At 32.8% G+C, this 25,169-nt stretch overlaps 1 protein-coding gene across 2 annotated transcripts in view; it reads left to right on the top strand.

The window, feature by feature from the left end:
* Sema2a (Semaphorin 2a) overlaps window positions 1–25,169 on the top strand; it is a 1,190,156-nt gene that overhangs the window by 1,160,256 nt on the left and 4,731 nt on the right. For both annotated transcript variants that reach the window (XM_076419451.1, XM_076419450.1), the window contains one exon: window positions 16,550–16,780. In XM_076419451.1, the coding sequence (XP_076275566.1) occupies window positions 16,550–16,780 (231 nt within the window). The remainder of the gene's footprint in view (window positions 1–16,549; window positions 16,781–25,169) is intronic.

Below are 25,169 nucleotides of genomic sequence, written 5' to 3'. Positions count from 1 at the left end.
AATGGTTGCGATGATGTTTCATGAATTAATTGAGGATTATGTGTCCCCGAAAACCGACTGTTCTGTTTATTGAGGTGATAACTTTATCGGTCGTTATCAATTTAGATGAAAAATCTTCACCAGAATTTCACCAGACAGCCTTAGGATTGCATTACTGTACTCAACTCGTTGACCAGAATCTCTAGATAGCAATTTTTGGACTAATTGAATTTTGTACGGGAACATTTTCAAATCAACATTTTCAAAATTCGCCTTAAACTGCGTGCAGAAATGTGTCCGAATTGGTGTTTCTGAAGACTCGGCAAAACTATCGCGCAAAATCGTCGAAAATTCGCATGTAAACGAGAAATTGTGGTTTTTGTGAGGCACTGGACGATTAAGATATTTTTGACGCAATTTCCGCTTAGTGGCAATAATGCGGCAAGAAAGCGAAACTGAGCTAAATGTCACATAACCAAGCTGGCGCGCAATCAAAATGGTAGCTGGACTTTTGCCCCAACTGTTACCATGAAAAATTGCTCCATTTTCGTTTTTTTATCAAATATTACGCTTGAAGACTAGTACACTTAGACTAGTGCAAAGCTTTCAACTAACAAAGAAATAATTTTTCTAATCCAATTGAAGCACCGTTTTCAAGGTTCGAAAAACACTTGATTTTGAGATTCATTTCTTGATATGCTTGAATAAAAAAGTAAATGGGCTCCAAATCAGGGTTATTAAATTATCTTTTTGAATGTAAAGGTGTTTTTGTAGTAACGTGAATAGTGACCTTTCTAAAAATACACGTTCTTTGAAACATCTTATATCCTGCCAATTTTTCGACTCCATGAAAAAATTATTTTTGACCAGTATAGCTACTTTCACTATTAACTCAAACAACAATATATTATAAATACGGCTAATGATTTGAACTCTATTCATTGGAAATTGCTTTGAGCCAATTAAATCTTAAAATTAAAACATGCACGGTATCATATATGATTATTTTTAGATTTTTATAATAATATGAGATTATTGACTAATCTACTATTATGATATTTTCTCATCAAAAAATATATATAAGGCATATAGATAGAGCAAGCAGAAATGTTCAAATAATATGTTCAGGCATCCAATACAAGTTAGCAAATAATTTACTTAATAAAATGAGCCAGATTCTGAAATATTACATTTCTAATCGTCACTTCTGAATTTCTGAATATTCACATTTGGAACCATTTATCAAGACTTAACTTAATGTAAAAGAGTAACAATGGTCACATTTGCTGATAATTCTGCTTTATACTCGCTACAAGTAACAACATTGAAATAACTAGTAAATAGATTACGGACAGCTGTCAATAAAGGTACTGAGTGAACTATGAAATAATGATTAAAATTAAATACTACAAGGTCTATGTGGAATTTATATACAAAAAATATATTTCTTTCTAGTAATAATTGGTTCTAAAATAATTCCGCATTCAAGCATAGCCTATATGTATTTCTGGACGCCTCACAAGTTTTTAACCGGGTATGCCATTTGGGATTAATATACAAAATGAGTAAATTGCCACCACGGAATTACAGTCGACTGATGAAATCATATATTTTCTAAAGGAAACTTACAGTCTCGCATCAAGGGGCATTCTCAACACTTAAACCTATTTCGGCTGGAGTTCCACCGGGTACTAGGCTACGACACTGGATGCCAACCTCAATTGAAAAGTGGTGATTGCTTGAAGGGCAATCCGAATTATCACGTCGCTGCTAATTATTACAATTATCAATATATTTCATATATCTTAAAGTTATCTTATATATCTTAACTTATCAAAACGGCTCTTCCCAGCATGGTTGATGGCCCATGGTATAATAGAGATGAGGATCAACAGTTATCGAAGAAATTAATCGGAAAAAGCACTAAGTGAGATTACATGAAGATAAAATCGTCGAAGTACTACAACTAGTCGACTATAATAGACTAATGCGGACCCGGAGGTTGAAGAGACTAAAACTCTTTTAACTAGTATGTAAAGCTATGTGTGGAAACTGTACTGTGATTTAGAATTATGTGGAGTAAACTAGTCGGGAACACTCATCAAATACTAATTAAGTTTGGGTCTGAAATCTTAAATCTTGGCTTTAAAAGCAATATTAAGCCAAAATAAGGGACTGTACGTTTAGAAGAAATATAATATCACAATCACGACTAAATTCAAGATTTTCTGAAGGCTTATTTTGCTAGTCCTTCTATACAACTTCATTCTATATTATTAAACCCAAAATATTTCAACCGCAAATACTGGATATTACTTTCCGAGATCATATTAGAAATAGAGTAATAGTCTCAAATGCACATATGTTGTAAACCCTCAGGAAACAATAACTGTGTCCTACGCCAATTTATCGACATGAAACCAAGCGTCACAATTCGATGTAACTTAAACCTGGAGGAAATAAAATCTTGAAGATTTCCAGAAAAGAACTCCGTTCAAATAAAATATAGATTGATATATAAAAATTAAAAAAAAAAAACGTGAAATTGCGAATGAAAATAATTTTAAAATACTACCACCTTTTCTCCCTGCCGTCTGTTGTAACCCGACCAGCGTTAATAAATTTATAAAAAAGTAAACTCGCACGCCCTTAAAAATAATGGTATAATGTAAATGTAAATGTAATTTGAGCTTCACGTGAAATGCGATACAGTAAGAAAAGAAAATTCAATCAAGCTCAACGAATCGGATACGTTTCTGATTAAAATAACAATATATTAACTGTATTACTAAGTTTTCTTAATGGTTATAATCACAAGCTGGAGATAGTTCCCGTGAGATGTTAAATGGTCGGCCGGCAGAGATCAAAAACCGGTCGCACCTTCCTGACCGTGGCTTTAGACGTCGCCTTACTCGACGCCGAACATCGATAATACGGATCACAGAGATGGGTCTCAGTTTAGAGGACCTTTAATACACCTTACACGGCTTTTAATCCTCTCTTAATCTTTCAAATTAGTCAGGTAGAGCCACAAATCCTATTAAAGTTAGATCCGACGGCGCCGAAGACTCGATTATATAATAGGACGAGAAGCCCTTTTTAATTTTTCTCTAAATACGTAATATTTCAGTAGTCTCTGTATTTTAGCCTTTAGGTGCGACTTTTTTGTGTTCCATCCAACCTCGATATAACAAAATCGAAGAGAATTAGACAATATTCCTTATATCAAATTATTTGTTGAGTGTGATTTTCAGTTTTGGTTGAGGTAACTTGTTTTTTAACCTCAATATTACGTAAATACTCATCTACTTACCCTGTTAAAACGAACGATTTTCACTAACAAATAAGAACACTTTCAAATTCAATCACAATATTTACACATAAACATAGTAAATCAACAATGTAATTATTGTAGTTTAACCTTCATTTTGTTTCGCTCTATTAGAGAAAAAGTAATAAATTGTGGTGTGCTTACCAACGATGTTAATTATTGTATCCAAAACACAAACCAATTCCTTGATGGATTTGACTACACCGTCGCTCAAACCTTTGTTGAGAAATACACATTCTATTACTTCTAGAGCGTTATGAGCATCTTTTATTGTAAAATCACGCTGATTAACTTTACTTTCTCCTTCCTCGCTGTCTTTCGCTTCTTTATTAGCAGCTGAAAATACAGATATAACAATTTCAGCATCAGTGAATTCTCCACGGACGGCTAAACCATCATCAAAACCAAAAAATTCTTCGAACTTAGTCTCGTGAAAATTGAATTCTTCTTGAACAACTTGAACTTGTATCAAGCATTATTCTCATCACCACATGTAGCTTTAAATACACTATTCTTGAAGCAGCTTGTTATTGTTTTTTTGACTTGATTGCAAGCTCTGGCAATCATCCACATGTATTGTAACACGTCAATTGTAGTTAGTGTTTGGTGTTCAACATCAGCGTCTGACAACTTCCTTTCTATAGTCCAAGCTTTGAATGATGCCTTGGTCTAGTGGTTGAAGTTTCGAAGTAGTGTTTGTAACGGGGTACTTTATTTTTATGTTTGTTAAACTAGAAATATCTCCATGTCTAGTACAATTATCGAAAAAGCGTAAGATTTTCATTGTTTTTTTTTTCATCTCCTTATTAAGACGTTTGACGGGTATTCTGTTATAATTAAAATTCGGGTAAATTATTGACATTTTCAAAGCATCGTGTTTTTATATTTTCCAGTGGGGAGTAGTTTAAGTTGGTATATTCTGGTACAGTTTGTTCCTAGCAACACTGTTAAACACTACTAAAAGTCCTGTTTCGCCGGCATTAGGTAGAGAGATATCTTTCCGGGGTCAGGTCCCTCTATCTGTCTGGCTGGTTTTTTTAATAATTGTTATATTATCTATATTAACAAACATAATACATACAACAGTACAAACATAGTACAACCATTACAACATGTATTTTAACCTGTAATCAAGAGTTACAAGGATGTGTAAAAGGATGACTTTACATCTATTACTTCCTCCTTTTGTCTTTTTCTGGACAATGCTTCATTTATTTTGTTCAGTTGACATTGTTAGTTTTCAAATTGGATGGTTCTTAGTACTTGACATCTAGTAGGACTACTGAGATTAGCTACGTATTCAGTTTTAATTATTATGTCCAATGTTACTGTTTTCTGGAAAACGCTTCTTTGTTTGGTCTAACAGACAAAGAAACCATTTGGAAAGGCATTTTCAATCAATCTATATAGTAACAATTTCAGCTGTTGATAAGCTGAAAATTCGTAACTAATTAGTGATGATTCATCTTTCGGAAAACGAGTTATTATCAAAAACAGCAATGTTTAATAAAAATAGTGTTTCTACTGTTTAATCAACTTTATATATTTTATTATAACTTTTTTATAAAACTTTTCAGTCAATATAATAAAAATATTACCTTTTCAGCATAATGTAAGAAATACTTTTATATCTTGGTAAATAAAATACAAATATTCAACAAAACGTTATAATGGTTACTATCTTGATTATTTGCAAGGTATTACAACGGTGATTACAATAACATTAGGCTATCAATTACATCAACAACATACTCTTCGAAAGACTCTTAGAAACTATATCATTTCTAGTCAAGGCGATTCCCATCGCCCGGTGTCGATATCACGCCCGCCTCGATTAACGAATAAGTAATCAGGTGCCCTTTCCGTAATTCCTTAACAATTCCGTTCTATATTTTCTTACATTCGGCCATCCTGAAGTCGGTTCTGTCCGCAGAACTGTAAAAGCATAACATATATCAGTTTTCCACATAACAACTTAATTAAGTATATTTCGTCAAAACAAAAGAACAAAACTGCACAAAACAAATGCTCAAAAGTCAACCATTGGAAACCGTTTCAAAATTCCAATCAAATTCTAGACAACTACTAATACCATACTGCCTAAACCTTAACCAAGACCTTGCCGTCTTTGTCTGTTCGCTCGTCCTAAACTATCAAACTGTTGTCAGACTTCAGTATCAACAGTAACCTAATCAAAAAGCAGAATACTTAATTATCTCATCAAAAACATTTAACATTTATTTCAAAATCAACAAGTCATTTTCAACATATCCTTTTATAAATACAAATATTCAACAAAGCGTTGTAGTGGTCACTATCTTGATATCATACAAGATATTACAACGGTGATTACGATAACATTCGGCTATCAATGACATCAACAACATACTCTTCGAAAGACTCTTAGAAACTCTATCATTTCTAGTCAAAGTGCCGGCCTTTATGTCCAAAAGTATACATCTCGAATGAGTGTAATCAACGAATGAGTACCCTTTACGTAATTCCTCAACAATGCCGTTTTATATGTTCTTACAATAATAAGGATTAAGATATGTTTGAGAATGAACAATAAATCTAGAATTAAGTTCGTTCATCGGATAATCTCTCAACTGGTACTCGTTCTCCTCTAAGTTTTCTTTTACTGGCGGAATTAGACGAATAACATCTCTCTACTACGGTGAACATTCGCAGTTATAAAAATGTAAATTGATCCGAAATTAAGCCGTTGCAGCCAATTTACTGCAACTTTAGCGATTTTACGGTCGTGAAATCCCGCGGAACGAGAATTTAACGCTCGTGTTTTACATGGAATTTTACCGAACCGGCTATGATATTTATGATGGTGCGGCTACAGGACACGCCGGATGAACGTACGCCATCGTAAAGGAATTAAAACAACTCCATAAAACCGCGGCGTAAAATTCGTTGTTTTTTTACTCGATTTTGGTTCATTGCACTTCAACAGCCAAAACAAACGGATTTACCAGTCGCTTGATGGTTTCATTTGTGATACCACAAAGCTTGAACGTTTGGTTGATTCGCCGTCATGACAAAAAATTATATAGTAACAATCAGTTAAAGAAACGCAAATTTACAAATTTTACAAAAACATGTTTATTAATATTCATGACGTTATTGTAACAAAAGACATAATCTTTACCAATGGCGCCTAATACTGGACGGAGTTAAATTCGAATACCAGTTGGACATAATATTCGCCATAGTAATATTTGAGTTAATAATTCTGTTCTTTATCTCCACTTTTTGCGTTGGCCCTCGGACTTTTAGTTTATTTTTCCTTGCCTCCTAACACTGGTTGTAACATTGTTTATCCCCCTTCATTTTTTTCCTTAATAGTATTTTAATTTTCTTTATTCTTCAGTTGTAAAATTTGTTGTTTTTTACTCGATTGTGTTTCATTGCACTTCAAGAACCAAAACAAACGGATTTATCAGTCGCTAGATGGTTTAATTTGAGAAACCGCAAAACTTGAACATTTGTTTGATTCGCGGTTTTTTTGAACCATGTTTTTTTGAGAAATACACATTCTATTACTTCTAGAGCGTTACGAGCATCTTTTATAATAAAATCACGCTGATTAACTTTACTTTCTCCTTCTTCGCTGTCTTTCGCTTCTTTATTAGCAGCTGAAAATACAGATGTGACAATTTCAGCATCAGTGAATTCTCCACAGACGGCTAAACCATCATCGAAAGCAAAAAACTCTTCGAACTTAGTTTCGGGAAAGTTGAATTCTTCTTGAACAACTTGAACTTGTATCAAGCATTATTCTCATCACCACATGTAGCTTTAAATCCACTATTCTTGAAGCAGCTTGTTATTGTTTTTTGACTTGATTGCAAGCTCTGGCGATCATCCACATGTCTTGTAACACGTCATTTGTAGTTAGTGTTTGGTGTTCAACATTAACATCTGACAACTTCCTTTCTATAGTCCAAGCTTTGAATGATGCCTTGGTCTAGTGGTTGAAGTTTCGAAGTAGTGTTTGTAACGGGGTATTTTATTTTTATGTTTGTTAAACTAGAAATATCTCCATGTCCAGTACAATTATCGAAAAAGCGTAAGATTTTCATTGTTTTTTTTTCATCTCCTTATTCAGACGTTTGACGGGTATTCTGTTATAATTAAAATTCGGGTAAATTATTGAAATTTTCAAAGCATCGTGTTTTTATATTTTCCAGTGGTGAGTAGTTTAAGTTGGTATATTCTGGTACAGTTTGTTCCTAGCAACACTGTTAAACACTACTAAAAGTCCTGTTTCGCCGGCATTAAAGATATCTCCGGGATCAGGTCCCTCTGTCTGTCTGGCTGGTTTTTTTGATAATTTTTTATATTATCTATATTAACAAAAGACGTAATCTTTACCAATAGCGCCTAATACTGGACGTACTTAAATTCGAATACCGAGAGTTGGATATTTGGTCAGCTGTCGCACTATATCTAATTTTCGCCATAGTAATATTTGAGTAAATAATTCTGTTCTTTAAATTTATCTCCACTTTTTGCTTTGGCCCTCAGACTTTTAGTTTATTTCTCCTTGTCTCCTAACACTGGTTGTAACATTATTTATCCCCTTCATTTTTTTCCTTAATAGTATTTTAATTTTCTTTATTCTTCAGTTGTAAAATTCGTTGTTTTTTACTCGATTTTGCTTCATTGCACTTCAATAACCAAAACAAACGAATTTAACAGCCCCTTGATGGTTTAATTTGAGACACTCCAAAACTTGAACATTTGTTTGATTCGCGGTCATCAAAAAAATGTATATGGAAAAAACAGTTAAAGAAACGCAACTTTTATTAGACAACATATTATAAACACTAATTAATAAACAAACATAAAAATTTTACAAAACCATATTTATTAATATTAGTAACGTTATGTTAACAAAAGACACAATCTTTACCAATAGCACCTAATACTGGACTAATACTTACTTACTCTATACTACCTAATACTTAACTTCGAATTCCAAGCGTTGGACATTTTGTTAGCTGTGGCAAGTCAAATTTATGTAAATAATTCCGTTTTATTAACTATCTTCTTAATTAACTTCTATTAACTCCACTTTTTACTTTGGCCTTCATGCTTTTAATTTATTTTTTCTTTACACCAGTGATAGTTTTAACATCTCCCTTCGCTTTTTCTTTAATAGTCTTTTGAATTTTCTTTTTTCTTCAGTTGATTTATAGCGCAACTTCTTTCACATTTTATCTTTTACCCGAACTGTAAATATTTTTATTGCTGTTGGAATATGGAAGTCTGTTTTGTGTCATTAATTTTTCAATGTTATAATAAAATATATCTATTTCTGATTTATTAAACCATAGAATATGCATTTATTATGGTTGTCTGGGTACATCTTAGATACCAACGTCATCAGATAGCAGATTTATCTCTTATAATATCCAGGGCCGTATTAATCTACATAGAGGGGATGAACTAAATAATATGAACACCTGACATACACACTATTTATTTATTAATAAGGCGTTGAGCCACCATTTGCTTTTAAAACAGTTGCAATTCTTCACGGTCTGAATCATCCTGTCTAAATAGTTTCCAGTGGAATGTTGTCCCATTCTCATACCGAAACATCCACCGGTTACTTCAATGATGTTGGATATGTAAATCTATTACCCACTTTCTATTCTAAAACTTCCCAAAACAATTCAGTTATGTTGAGGTTGATGCTTCTCACACCAAGATTGAATCTTTTTGGCTGTATGAGGCATTATCATCCGGGAATATGGCACTGTTTGGCAGCCATATGCTGTTCATAGTAAGAATTTCATCATTGAGAATGTCGATGTCATTGCGATATTCATTGACAATAATCCAAACAGTGATGTGAATGAGAGGAGTAGCTGAATACCACCATATTGCAGCGCAAATCATAACACCCATGCATGATTGTAGAAGGCAGGTAGTCCAGATAATAGGTACCTTTTAGTATTCTCCATACATAAACCTGACCGTTTGTAGGAAACAATGTAAACGAAAGTTCATCGGACCATACTACGTCCAGTTTTATTATAGTTGCAGCACTTCTTTACAGCTTAGCTTATAGCTTTTATAAAGGGTTTGTGTAGCTTCTGTCGTAACAGCATTAATCAAGTGAGAATTGACAAATGAAAGTCTTGACCCATTCCTTTGGCATCTCCGTAAGAAATGAAGCGCTTCTCAAACAGGTCACAACTCATATGTCATATGTTTTCACCGGTTTTGCAATATGTAGTCCAGCGTTATCATGCTCAAGAATAACATTATTTTGTCTTTACTAATATTCCGGTCGTTTTTCAGGCAGTACTCTGCTTAGACGCATCAATTGTAGTCCATAGCGGTCCCCATTGATGGTTTCATTAGGTTTTAGCGGCTCATAGTATATAATACCCAGTCATATATATTAGACTTTGCGGTTGATGTTGATGTATGATCGGAATATTTTCATGACTTTTTTCACTTTGGATTATCGTAATGGATCATATCGTAATATTTCATTACCAATAACAATACGATGCAAAAAACGTATCTGAATTTGCCGTTGAAACAGTTTTTCATACATGAACAAACGCCTTTCAATGTATTAATACATGAAATGGTTTCTTCTGTTACCCTCTACTATTTTGCATATTCTTCTTGTTTTTTACATGGATCATCATCGAGTAATCCTCTCAAATCCTCGTCTTCGTTTTTTTTTTGTCTGCCCAGAAAACTCGTTGTCTTCGGTGACAAAATCAACACTTTTGAAACGTCAAAACTAGTACTCGCATATTAAAATAGATGAAGCATAGTTGCCATAAGCTTCACACACCAATCGATTACTTTCAGTCACATTTTTCTTCAAATTGAAATAAGAAGGTAAAACTTTTAACATATGCAACGCACTAAAAAATAAATATAGTTAAGAGTGAAGCTTGTAAGAACATGAAGTTGGTAACAAATGTACCCGGTGCGATTTAATACACAGTAACACGATCTGTTGTAAATCCTTTAAATTTATTTATAGGCCGATAAATAGTAAAACCAATAAGAAAAAATAAATGTTAATCAAGAGCGGTAAAAATAAATGTTGATCAATAGCGGTAAAAATAACTATCGACCGAGCTGATTTACGACCATAAATGCCTATATATAACAAGAATAAAGTCCCTATTGATATTAATCTCCGTGATATCTAAGAATGTGGCTCATAGAAACGCTGAGGAGGCCGTCAACTGGCAGTCATAACAATAATAAAATCCGATCCTGCGTCTCTTCATCCCCGTCGTAAAAATCTCGACCGACCCGCCCGTATAATATGTATGGAAATGTACCGGAAAATGAATGGAAATTAGGAAATTATAATGCAAGTTCGCCATAAAAACGATGCGGCTCCGCGCCACCTGTTTGATATGTCTAATTAGCCTTGACAGATGCGATTCCTGCCACTTCCGCGGGGGTAGCTGGCCCGCTCAGGAGGAACGAACGTAATGAACTTTTCGCTCGGAAAGTTTGCCCGCTCTTGCCGCCGCGGCTAGATAGCTCGACTTTTTGACAAGTTCGTAATGGAACTCTTCGTTCGGGGGGTGAAAAAATATAGATTTACGTCTAATTAGAAAGAATTCGTATTCAACACACTCGCCACGATGGTAAACATCGGTGCAAGAAAACAGCAACTCTCATTAATAGACACGTAGGCGGTAGTTGCATATTCTCAACTTTCACAACTAAGAATTAAGACATTAACTCATTTGTCAAATGACTTTAGATAACCAAAACAAACTTGAAAGTCTCAAATTTCAAGTTCTAACCACCATCATTACAAACTACAGCTACAAATATATTTGGTAGAAGGAGATTTTGTTGATATCAACGTAGGGTCGATTCAAAGGAAAAATTAGAAAAGATCTATTCTTAAATCAATTGTTTATTAATTTAACTGCATATTGGGATAAGAAAACTTTAGTCAATCCATTGTTTATTATAGTAAATTCACTTTATAATGAAAAAATCTCTTAAAGGGGTCACTTGAGCCAATGGGTTATAAAAAACTTGTACAATTAAAACTTACGAAATATGGGAACAAAAATATAACAATATTTGTGGGACTCCTCATAAAATCAAAACCTAAATTAAAGGTGGCACAAATAATTATGCTCAAAAAACCTGACAAACCTGCAGAACAAGTCGAATCTTAGAGGCCTATTTCGCTGCTACCTGCAATATGAAAGCTATTTGAGAAACTAATATATAAACCTAAAAGAAATCACCCTTCAACAATCGATCAAGTGTACAAAGTAACTGCGGCTATTGAAAAAGCGTTTGAGGAAAAGAAATACCGCCCTGCAATATTCCTGGATGTTTCACAAGCTTTTGATCGGGTTTGGTATTTGGGATTAATCTGTAAGATGAACAAATTGTTACCGCGTAACTATTCTCAATTGCTGGAGTCACATCTTTTCGGAAGAAAATTTAGAGTATCGCTCTGCGGACATTCCCACAACAAAAGAAATATTACTTGGAACCTTTGCTGACGACACAGTTATTATGGCAAACGACATATCTCTGTCTAGAGCAGTAGAAAAAAGTATACGTGGCAGTCAACAAAATCTACAAATGGACGAAGGATTGGAAAATTCAACTCAATAGCTCCATATCTATCACTCAATGGATGCCCAATTCATCAAGTAGAATCAGCTAAATATCTTCGAATCCATCTTAACGGTAGATTAAATTGGAAACATCATGTTAGACAAAAAGCAAAACACATTAGAACCAAAATAAAACAACTATACTGGTTAGTCAGAATATACTCTCAACGTGATCTAAAATCAAAGAGGTTGATTTATAAGACAATTATAAAGCCAATTTGGACCTATAGGGTGCAAATATGAGGTTGCACTAAAAATTCAAATCAACTAGTCATCCAACGCTCCCAAAACAAGGTTCTTCGATTGATTACCATTGCCTATCGCTACGTAACCAACGAAAAACTGCATGATGACCTGGAAATCAAATGGATTTGCGAAGTTATCCAAGATTTCGCCTTGAAACACGAAAGAAGATTACTAAATCATACTAACGTGGAAGCAATACAACTGCTGGGCAGCGCGCAGGATGTCAGGAGATTGAAGCGATCCATACGAACTTATATAAAGTGTATACATTTAGTGTAAACTATAGCTATAAGTTATTATAATTTTATAATTGAGGAATATATATTGATGTATTTTCTCGCACTCGTGTTGCTTGTGAATTAATCCAATTACAAATGACATGTAGTAACAAATTAATTTATAATTAAGATTGTACTAAGCGTATCTAATAAAGATGTTGTAAAAAAACCTAAATAAACTTATAATTGAAAAAAAGTAACTTAATTCATCTAGTAACTTTCAGACTTCATGCAAACATAAGCATCATTCACACCAAAGGTGCATTTAATGTAAGCCTATTCTCTGCAACTAGCGCATTGTAACCACTCTTCTCTTGCAGTACTGTTTGTGTAGAAGCCCCCGCACACTAGACAAAAACAAGACTCTGAGGAACTTAGTATTGCTTGCGAACTAAAAATTTATTTCTTCTTATTCTTCTGATTTGTTCTTTAACTTCCTTCTAGTTTTAGTTTTTTGTTCTAAAGTAAACGGATTTTCCCATTTCTCATCCCTTGCGTCTGTTGCTTTATGAGCTTTGTTTTGTAGAAATTCATAATTATTCAAGCTTAGCGTGACCAAATATTTTACATTAACATCATCAAAAAATGAGCCCAAACACTATTATAAAAATTTAGGGTCACTTGAGTATGGCTCATTCGACCCCTGGTTTTTTGGCTCAAATGGTCCCTTCCTCGATTTACTTTTAATATGTATATCAATTGAAAATAATTTATTTTTGATGCTTAAGCTATTAACAGTATTCATGTTGAACAATAAATTTATGACTGTATATAATAATAGCAAAACAGTAATATTCTTTCAACACAAGTTTTGCTTAAACCATAATTATTTTTTCTTCAAAGCTAGCATTAAATGAGTGTTGTAAGGATGGAAATTAAATGTTATTCATAATTAAGTGAAGCGTCTATTTAGAATCTATTTAAAAATAAACTAAATATTAAGGATCTATTATTTAATATTGAGAAAATGTTACTACCGATATTCCAATGCCACATTGTTTGGCTCAACAGCAAAATTTCCAATATTCTTTGATTCCAATTTGAAATGGAATCGTCTAGTTAAATGTACCTAAAATGGCCTAATGTATAGTAGAGAACGTCATGGATCTGCAATAATATCTTAGGATATGTCTGTCGATTGAGAAGAGAACAAATTTCTCCTGTGAAATGAATTACTTTTGGAATTTTGCTTTTGGGTGAAAGATACAGCACACAGCTACGAAAAAGATATGGACCAAAATCTTAGAAAGTGATGTGAGAAATTGGAGACTAATATTGTCAGAGACCAGAACAGCTGCCGCCAACCTCCATCCGTGGCGAGATTTAGTGAAGAAAGTTCCCCAAAACGCTATGGATTGGTGATGATGATTTTCAAAGCGCAATAATTATTTACTTAATAAACGAATGCCATAAGTAGATATATGGATAGAATACTTTATGTAGATATACTTTAGAAAACCCCCAATTATTACTTTTATGAAGTTTTCTATTTTACGCTAAATTACTCTAATTTCTAAACCAATACTTTGTACACCAGCAAAATTATAAATTAAAAACAGAATATATTGGAAAACTGATAAAAATAACCACGTTAAAAGTTATTACCAATAAAATGAAAACATTCCAGTACCCTCGGGCGTCCTTAATGAAAACTCGCAGCTTCCCTCTACCCCTCTATCAAACCCAAACATAATAACTCTCCGGAATCCGAGCTACAAAGCAAACGAAACGTACCCAATACACAGACACACAAAGAGAGACAGAAACTGTGCACAAAAAAACGATAAATACCAATCTGCACCCCATCGGATGGCCATAAATCCGCGCTGAGGGTAAATGTTTACCCTTTCCGGACCACCTGGTGGCTCCCCCGCGCATTCGGGCGCGAACTAATAATCGGCGCTCGTCCCCTCTGGCGGATTCATTTGCGTGTTATGCCGGATTGGCGAGAGATTCAGTGTCCGAATATCTGGCGTCGCCAGATGCGCTTTTCTCACGCGAATTTGGGCCGTCGGCTTCTCGTCGGATTTTTCCACGTCCGCGCTCGACTTTGATGCCGTCGAGAATGAACCCGACCGCGCCCGCTTATGTATTCATACGGTTTTTATTAAGCGATCAAAAAGCGCCTCGTCGAATTAGAGGAAGCAGCGAGGATTTTAAATCATGATTAAAAAAACACGTTACTTTTAAAAAGGATGGTCATGGTCAATCTGCCATATTAAAGGTAATCTGATATGCCAAAAATTAAATGATATATACGATACGTACCACGTCTGTCGGTACGTAAGTTTCTCTATGAGTTGATGCATATGTTACTTTATTCTACTGTCATTAACCTCGAAACTCCATAACTTACGTCCCGGCAAATGAAAAGCGTAAATTAAAAATTTAAAATAACTAATCATATATTATTTATTTTAACATTATAGTGCATCTTACGCATATATTACCGAAGGACTTAAACTATAGTTAATGATACAGCCACAGTAGTTTGTATGTTAGGGTTGATTTGTTATATTTACATTGAACTATTTTTATCACCACCCATGAGGTAGAGTCCTAGGCGTGTTTTTTTATGTAGTCGTAACCCCCGAAGAATTATTTAATCTGCCTAATTAACAATTGTATGTCTCAATAATGTATTTTCTTTCATTAGAGAGCATATGTACCATTTTACGCTTAGTTCTTGTTTCATTCTTTGATGTGTTTCCTTGTCAAATCATTTCAATATTCTTCTTTTACTACCTATACGGATTTTTATTTATTAATTAGATTTAATTACTGCATTATACCTAAAACATTTTCCAAAAAATATCAAAAAAAATCTGCAAAAAAATAATATTCATTCTCTCTTCATGCATTCTAACCAAATGCAATTAAATTGAAACAAATCATTAATATTTTATTAAATGATATTAAAAAATATTTTCAGTTAGTTAGTTACTAGTACTTGCTTCTAATATTAGTTATTTCGGCAAAAAAATTGGCGATACAACTATTTAACGTAGTCTGTATTTGAAATAATCTCCAGCTCAAGAAGAAATATCAATATATACTTTCATATAATTGAAATAGAATTGATAAATAAAGAATCTTGCTCATGGATTACCTCCAAAAATTGGTAAAACAATACACTCTCTACTTTCAACCATTGGATGCCAACCTTTGTGAAAATGTAATAGTAAATTAAACAATTTAAGGAAGAAAAGGATATTTTCTATCAATCCAAATTAAAAAACCAATACACAAAGATGAAAAGATTCAGCAAGTCATTAATTGGTTCATAAAATTTATTTACAGAATCTCTAATATAACATGGTGGATATACAAATAATTCTGTATGCAATGTATTGTAGAAAATGCTTCTGAAGACGACTGAAAAATATGTTGAGGACATATGCAGAGAAGTCATACATATCGCATCGATCAACGTATAAAATTCTGTATTTCAAGGTTACCTAGCTTCAGTTCATAGCAATCTTCTTGCTTTCAAATAATGTAATAGTCCCATTCGGCGGATATTTTTATCATTTTTTTTTCTTAAATTTAAACATAAAGTCGTTGTTAATTATAAACTACAAGTAGCATATTTCAAGAAAGAAAAAAACATTACAATGTACATTAATTAAGAATTTTTTGACACAAATTCAAAAAATAACATAACTGTTTTGTTGAAATTGAAATAACAAATAAAATACGACCGAAAATTGTACAGAAGCAATCAAACGAGAAAAGAAAAGAAACTTGTTTCTACTTCTCCCTCGACGTGAAACGTGTAATAGAATTAGAAAATAGAAAACAGGGCCTGGTTATTTTTAAAATAGCTTCGGCTTTTGACCGAAGGCGTTTGTATCACGTTATGAGCGTTGTCTACACATTTCACCGCTTTCCATTAGATGGAATTTAATGTTTACGGAATGTTCGAAATGTATTGCGCGCAGAGACATGACAACAAAACACGCTTGTTTGGTCTCGCGATGGTATTTTGATGCACATCCGTTCCCCAGGACCGGATATTCTATTATTAAACTCATTCGAATACGTTCGTGTTTATTTTTCAGAACCTAACTTCGTCGGATCCTTCGACATCGGTGAGTTCGTGCTGTTCTTCTTCAGGGAGACTGCCGTGGAATATATCAACTGCGGCAAGAGCGTCTACAGCCGCGTGGCCCGAGTTTGCAAGAAGGACACCGGAGGGAAGAATATCCTATCCCAGAATTGGGCCACTTACCTCAAGGCTAGACTGAACTGTTCTATTCCCGGAGAATTCCCATTCTATTTCAACGAAATACGTAAGTAACAATGCTAACAAATCCATAGTAATTAATTGTTTAACTGTATGGCATTATTTTTTATCCTAAAAATAAATAATATTAATTTGTCATTACTTTATTCTTATTCGAAGTATTTTCTTCTGTATCGATAATCTATTCGTTAAAAGAATAAACTGACGTCATGAATATTTATAATATGTATAAGTGTACATTTTTATTATCGGTTTATTTACTAGTTTATTAATTAGTATTCATTCTTTTCCCATACATTCTAACCACATAATATGTTTCGTTTTTTCACATGATACGATTTTATACATTTATCCTATATTAATCATAATCCCACATCCCGTTCCCTAATTTTATTCAGTTACCCTGGTTTTCTGAGTTACTATTCAAACCAATAACTAAAACTAAACTATAAGTTTCCAATCTAACACTTGTTCACGATTCCATCAAAGTCAATTTCTTCTTCTGTGTGCTTGATTCATTCAAACTAAAAGCTTTATTGTAAACAATGCTTCTTTCCACATATCCAAATTCCACATTGTAGTAATTCTTTACCACATCTCTTATCAATTCGATTGGATTGAATATGTAGTGATAGGGAGGAAAACGTAATAATCTGTGGCTATAGTATTCAACCATCTGATCTACTTACCTAACCATCTTATCTTTTTACAGGCCTATTTCTAAAAAAGTAATTTCATTTATGTTTTGCAATCCATTCCTTAATTATACCATTTATTGATTCACTTCAATAACTGATGGTTCCTTGAAATTATTTAACAGCTGGTTTTCCGGATTTGGAGGATTCTTGAATTTGGGGGAAAACACTAACCCTATTCCAAGAATGATAACCATTCCCATTTCAAGAATGAAGAACAATATATCTGCAATGAATTATTAAAAAATATTATAACTAACAAAACCTAATCAATTGTTATTGAAACTTTTATCTTTTTTCATCAACTTTTCTTGTCTTTCCACTGTTTCTACTAGCGTCTTGCCAAGACTGGCCCAATATTTGAAATATCCATGTCTCGTCTAAATACACAAACTAAGAAAACAAATCTTCCTTAATTTTATTAAGTGCCTTTAAAAATTGTAATCTTTTAAATGCAATGGATGGCAGTTCCATTAGACCTCTTCGTGGGTTATTTTTACACCATTGAGTTCCTATATTTCGTAACAGTGATGACTTATATCCCTCAAATAGTCTGTACAATGACATATATGGAAAATCGCTTTAATAAGTGATCACTTGTATAAACTTATTTACTAGTATTATAATTAATTTCATTACTATTCTGGGTTATTCTAAAAACTATTCTATGTGTCTGTTAATCTGGTCGAATGGTAGTAATGGTTTTAATCTACGACCTTATTGACATCGCGCACATTTATTTGTTTGACAAGTCTATTTAGGTGCACTGACATTCTTTCAGAGTTCTTTACACTGGCACTTTGGATAACACTTATACCTAAGAATTGACTTAGACTGCATTGCTTCAAGTTAATAACATTTATGATTCTCAAATCAGGGAAGAAAATCGTTTTTCAAGGAAACTATATATCAAGAAGCTCAAAATAATCATGGAGGAAAAAATATTATTCCAGAGCATCAATATGGTTTCCGTAACGAAACAATAGAGCAAGTTCACAGATTGGTCAATCTTGATAAGATGTGACACATTGGACCTCAAGTTTAATTGAAAAAACTTCAACCCCATCTATACTTTCAAATACTAAAGTCAGATCTCATAGATAAACATTTTATTGTAAAACAGGGTGACGAGTACACTGAACTACATCCAATATATTCAGATGTGCTGTAAGGTAGTGTTCTTGGGCCATTGTTATATCTCTTGTATACAGCTGACCTCAAACACCACTGCTATGGCAACATATGCTGATGATAGGACGATTTTATCATCTCACGAGGATCCAATATCAATCACAAGAAATCTTCAACTTCATCTCAAGAAAATCCATTTGTCCATAGCAAATCATGGCGAATGTACTCACGTAACATTCACCCTGCGTAAAAGGATTTGTCCTGCGGTAACTCTTAATAATCATGAACTCTCGCAAACAGATAATGTTAAATATCTGGGAATACATTTAGACTGACGGTTAACTTGGAAGAAACATATGATACTAGTAAAGTCTAAACAATTTGGGCTTAAACTAAAGCAAATGAAATGAACTGACAACTGAACTGAAATGAAACGATGTAGTTCTAAGCCTAAACAAAAAAATCTGAGCAATTGTTCCTTCTACTATTGAGAATAACGTATAACAAGTTCCGTCTTGTTCAGTCCCTGTTCCCGAGATGATAAAGCAAGCAGATACGGGCTTGTTCCACAGAAGTTGTCTAGCCGAACCCCCTTCGCCTCTAAGCCCCTTTTGTATTTTCCCGTACTTTATTCAAATTGTTTTTTTCTTCCTTTCGGTAATATTGTGCCGGCTCTATTCGAAGAACGGCATTTACATAAAATACCGCGCGTTTAAAAATTATCGTCGAAAACAATGGCGGCCCACCGTCCCAGTTAAGACGCTTCTTTTATTCCGGTTTTTATTTAAATTTTTAGAGAAATAACGTCGCCATTGTGCGCAACGATGGATCTGTTCGTTTGTTTTTGTTGTGTATTGTCGGCCCTCCTGAATAACAAAATTTTCAAGTTAACTAGAAATAGAAATTCAATAGAAGTCTCTTGACTTGGACTGGAATGTGGATGTTTATTAGGTACTTGCATGCATTCTGATCATTTTTCTCTTTAACTTTGCATTTGTTGTATTATTTAAAATAATTTCCATAATTAGCAGATACTCTAAAGATGAATGAATGTGTACATCATATCATTCACGAATATTTGGTTATGAGAAAGCTCTGTACAAAGTGGGTGCCACCCGAGCTCATTTTTGCGTAATAAACCCGAGTTTTTGCGTCGATATGTGACAATGGATGAAACATGGCTGCATAATTTCACTCCATTATTCCAACTCCAAACTCGACTCCTCCAACAACGACGAAAACTCTAACAGCGCCTATTGGACCGTTTGAAGGACGAAATCTCCGAAAAACGGCCGCATTTGAAGGAAAAGAAAGCGTTGCTTCACCAAGACAAAGTACCGTGTCACAAGTCAGTTAAAAAATATTCTATATATATATATATATATATATATATATATATATATATATATATATATATATATATATATATTGGTTTTATATTATTAAATATATAACCAATATAAATATATAGAAATAATTTGAATATAGCAAATATTTTTTCTTTACAATAAGGTACAACATTAAAAAAACAATCTAAAATGTACAAAATACTAAAATGACATAAAAATTTAGTTTAGAAAACTGATTGAACCAAAATAAGTTTAGAAATTGATTGATTTAATAAAACATTACCGGATTTTATCGACGTATTTTTATCTATCATTAAAAATAAAATTATCAAACCATATAATCAAAAATTATACTTAATGGGATAAGAAACATATTAATTGAATATAAATAAAGATAAGTTTTCAATAAAAATAACCTAAAACTTTAATATTGACGAAATATTCTAGTGAATATTTCAATTCAATAAATAATATTATAATTCCTTCGAGTTAGTTAATTTGGAATCGATATAAGTAATTAACAATCGAAAACGCACTTGTAGATTTTAAATGGCAATAATACAATTTTAAAAATATCTGTTAACGTACATATTAATCAGATGTAATAAATATACTAATACGTTTTTCTGTAACAATGACTGTAACATCTGGCATCAATAATGCTCACAATATAGCCACATAAATCCCCTCGGATTAAATTCCATTTTTCATGGCAAAAATCCATGAATTGGGCTTCGAATTGCTTCCTCATCGATCCAAAAATTTTCGTCGAATGATTCGTCTATTCTCAGATCTCATAATAATGCTCGCTGGGAAGAAATTTTTGTCGAATGAAGAGGTGATCACCGAAACTGATGCCTATTTTGAAGCAAAGGATGAATCGTACTAGAAAGATGGTATCGAAAAGTTGGAGGGTCGCTATAATCAGTGTATCACCCTTGAAGGGAATTATGTTGAATAAAAAAAACTGTTTTTGCCAAAAAATGTGTTTTACTATGGTAGGCCGGGGACTTTTCAATTGACCTGTTATATATAAATAAAAAAATTCGAAAGAAAGAAAAGAAAACTGTCATCCTCCAGTCTTGTAATGATCCAGACGCGCAAAACATAATTACAGATGTGACCATTCATTATTTCTATATTTTGTATACTAAGCCAACTTAGTATAGTATGAAAGGTGTTGCGCCAAGTTCTTTTTGTATGCAGCTAGTTTAACGAAAGAACAAATACGTTCAGCTACAAAAAACCTCATTCAATATCGAACGGTCACGGACAACAACGAGAAAAAGGAATATTAGAAACCACGTCACAATTACTCCTCGTTGAAGACGTATTTTCGACGATATTTCGAAACTTTAAACGTCCAACGAAACTACGAAATCGTTTAAGAGAACACGAACGAGCGGCGTTTCTGTTTTAAAAAGCAGAGAGATTCGCAATTAACCCGCTTTCGAAATGGCGAACGTCTTGAGCAGAGGCCGACGCCTGCCCGCCTCCCCTCCTCCTACCACCCTTATCCGCGAAACGCCAGCAAATAAGTCTTTTGTTTCTGTTATTGTTCCGTCTCTCGTTAGTTTCAATAATTGATTCGGCTTTGCCTTAACGTCGGACGTGAGACGTGCCCCATCTAGGCTATGTTTCTCTTTCTGGCTGAAACGAACTACCCAGTAATATTTTCGTACGTGTAGTGGGTGCTATTTCATCTAGAAATAAATTGTTGATGGATTTTTGTCGAATAATTAGTCCAATTAACAACCTAGAGATTAGAGAAAAATACAATGCTAATTGATCTTGGTTAATCTTCCAGGGAAAGTTTATATGGTGAGAAAATATGGAATAATTGCGAGGAAAATACTAAAAACAACAATTTTGTTTTCCCATACATTGTCACTGTCATCAATAGTTTCAGTGATGCAAAGGATCCACATTGTTGTTGGTTGTCAAACATTTAAGGGAGTCGCCAAATGGGACGCAACTTGGTGAGATGATGCAGCGTAAGTCGCCACGATATTTTGTTGGTCTAAATAACAATAGGTACCGCGCAATATTACGCCGAAGCGTGCCATGACGCAGTTTTGACTAAAGTGATCCTGCGGAACGCATTGTTCTTGTCGCAGATTTTCGCCTAAAGTCACAGTGAGTGTTTAAAAATGGAAGAAGAATTAATCGAAGCTCTGCGGATTCGACAAGATTTATACGATACAGGTCATGTAGACTAAATGAGGTTTAAATTATTTGATTAAAGTAACTATTATTACAGCCACTATTATTAAACCGCGATAGAATATGAAGATAATTTCATAACACTGACCATTTAGTACTTTATCATTATTTATATTTCATACACAAGTGCGTTTTTCATAAACAAATCGATTAGGTAATGTGAAAAATAATGACATATATGTAAAATATGTATAGTTAGAATTTTAAATCGTATTCTTATTGGGGTCGAGTAAAACTTTATCAAAAGTTGTTGAGTTGAAATATGTAATGACTGTTTTTCATGTGAAGCATACTTTTTAAATGTATTTCACATTTGTTATTATTTAGTCACAAATTTAGTGCCCGAGAACATACTTTACTTTTATTATTAACAACGCTAAGGAGAAGACCTAGGTCGTCGAAGTATATGAAAATGTGCAATTTTCAATGTTTAACTTATTATATTATTGAACTTATGAGACTTACTTGTACAATTAATATATGTTGTTAATAACAATTCAACACTACTTAATAATAAAATATAAATGTATCTCTACTAAGACAACTTATTCGGATAAATTCGTAAAAAAAAACTTAAGCTGTATTTTTTTCCTCACATGTCATTTTACAGTTATTTTAATTCCCATAGCTAATCAATTTTTTATTCTCACGATTGGTACGTCTTAGCGTTGCGAACTATCGACTGAAAACAGTCGAAGCAGTCGATAGTCAAAAAAATAACGACTGAAAATAGTAATTACTTTTATAATGCACGTTTCGACTGTTTTTTTCCATTCGTGATGTCAGACGAAGATGTAGGAATTCTTGTCTGTATAAAATGTGAAATAGGAAAGGACGGAGATAAATGCTTGGAACATTTAATTTTAATTGTGTTCTCCAATATATAAGCGTAAATATAAGCAAGATATATAACACGTGAATATATATATATATATATATATATATATATATATATATATATATTATATATATATATATATATATTATTACTAATTTCTATTAACATGTAATAAATAATATAATTTTAAAGGAAGTTGGATTACTTTTATATTGAATGTTCTGTGGATTTGTAAAAAGGAATGGAACAATAACACCACAAATATTTTATCATGTTTTAATATATTAATTGCTATTTTTAAATAACATAGAATAATAAATATAAATAGTACAATACAACCTAAACAAAACCTAAAAACTAAAGATGTTCAATAACCATAACTACTAAATAAAATGTAAACGTATACCTAATCATTGAAAAATCTAATCCATGACGAGCCTAAAAATGATCGTACAATAACTAACCAGACCCTTTTTGAATAAAAGTTTTATTTATTTTTGAACGGAAATATTTTTAAATTACTGTTCAGGAATATTATCATGTTCAACTTTTCTCCCGTAAGGCGATTTCTTCGATCGTTAATTATTTGCCCAGATCTTAAAAAAACTCATTCCGAGAGGACAGATGTTGCGGGTATAGAGGAATATTTTATGTGTAACTGATATAATTCAGGTAGTGTCATTTTATGGGTTTGCCGAAAATCCAGTGGGTTTTCTAAACGCCCAATAAATGGCATTTCCAAATACTGCTTAATCTGTAAAGTTGCTGCAGTACTTGGAGTAATTACTTCTTTCATTCTAGTCATTTCTTTATCAAACTATCTCCAGATGTCAATACATTCTTGGTCAGTAGTTGTGTCTTGAATTTCGAGTTATGGGACTATATTTATATTTTTTGAAGTTATTTATTACAAATATTAGTATACTTTATTCACCTCTTTACCGCTAATATTTTTAAAAGAAATATAACAACTGCTGTTGTAAAAAATTATTTAAATCTTTTGGAATTGACGCAATTTCTGAAACCTTTGGAACCTAATTTTAGTTTTCAAGATTTTAGGAAAAAGTTTTGACAAACAAAAGGCTTGGACAAAAATCGTGAAAGTTTATCAAAAAAGTATTACTTATTATACCAGCCCAAAGTATTACCTATTATGCCAGTCAAAAGTATCTTACTATTTATCATTTACAATTTAATTTTTTGCTCTCGAAAACTAGCGTTCCAAAATGCTGCTACATTAATTTACAATATATAGTTATTCACAAGCAAACTACAAAAAAAACATAAAACTACATATATTACATATAAATATATATAAGCATAAATTCGGCACATTAGTTTCAAGGTCGCGGCTAGGACGACAAGGCCAAAACGTTAAAAATCAGTCGAATGAACTAGTGGAACCGAAAATGGTAACTAAAAGTAAACGACTGAAACAGTCGATAGTAAATAGTAATAAAATCAGTCGCACCGAAAATAGCGACTGATAACAGTCAACTGAAAACAGTCACTAGTAAAAACAGTCGAACCAAAAATAGCGACTGAAACAGTCAGTAGTAAAAAATAGTCAATTACTAAACAGTCGATAGTCGATTTCAGTCGATTGCTCCCAACACTAGTACGTCTATACGTTTGTTATCTTAGAATGATAACCAGTTTTAATTTTTGTACTTAAACTTTTCCTTCCACAATGGTTAAATTTTTTATTTCATAAATTATGTGACCGAATTTTGATTCAATTACATGTATAGGTTATATTATGAATGAGCCTTATCAAAAAATAGTTATTTCGGTTTAAAGTATGAGTTTCTATATTTTTAGGAGATTTTGGAAGCTTTTATGAAATGACCTAAGTTATAATTATATATTAATAAATATATTAATTAATTATTATATATTAAATAATATATATTGTTGGCAATATTTATTATCAAAAATCTTGCAAAATATTTCATAATAAAAATTAATTTTTCTATTGAACATTAGTTTCTTTATAGAGAAACAATATATGTAAATATATACAGATTTATATTTACATGTATTTTTTATATACATATACAAATTTACTGTATTTCACAATTCTTTATTGTCTTTAATTTAATAGAGTATATTACTTAACTTCTTTTTTAACGTAATTGTTGAGTCATGTCATGAGGTATTTGTGACTCCCATTATTGATTTGACCGACAACATATTGAT

Source organism: Rhynchophorus ferrugineus, unplaced genomic scaffold, assembly GCF_030347505.1.
Source record: "Rhynchophorus ferrugineus isolate W39M unplaced genomic scaffold, kcgeb_rfMv2 rfM1, whole genome shotgun sequence".
NCBI classification, from domain to species: Eukaryota; Metazoa; Arthropoda; class Insecta; order Coleoptera; family Curculionidae; genus Rhynchophorus; species Rhynchophorus ferrugineus.
The sequence above is the reverse complement of the archived record's forward strand: the minus strand, read 5'-3'. Positions and strand labels throughout refer to the sequence as shown.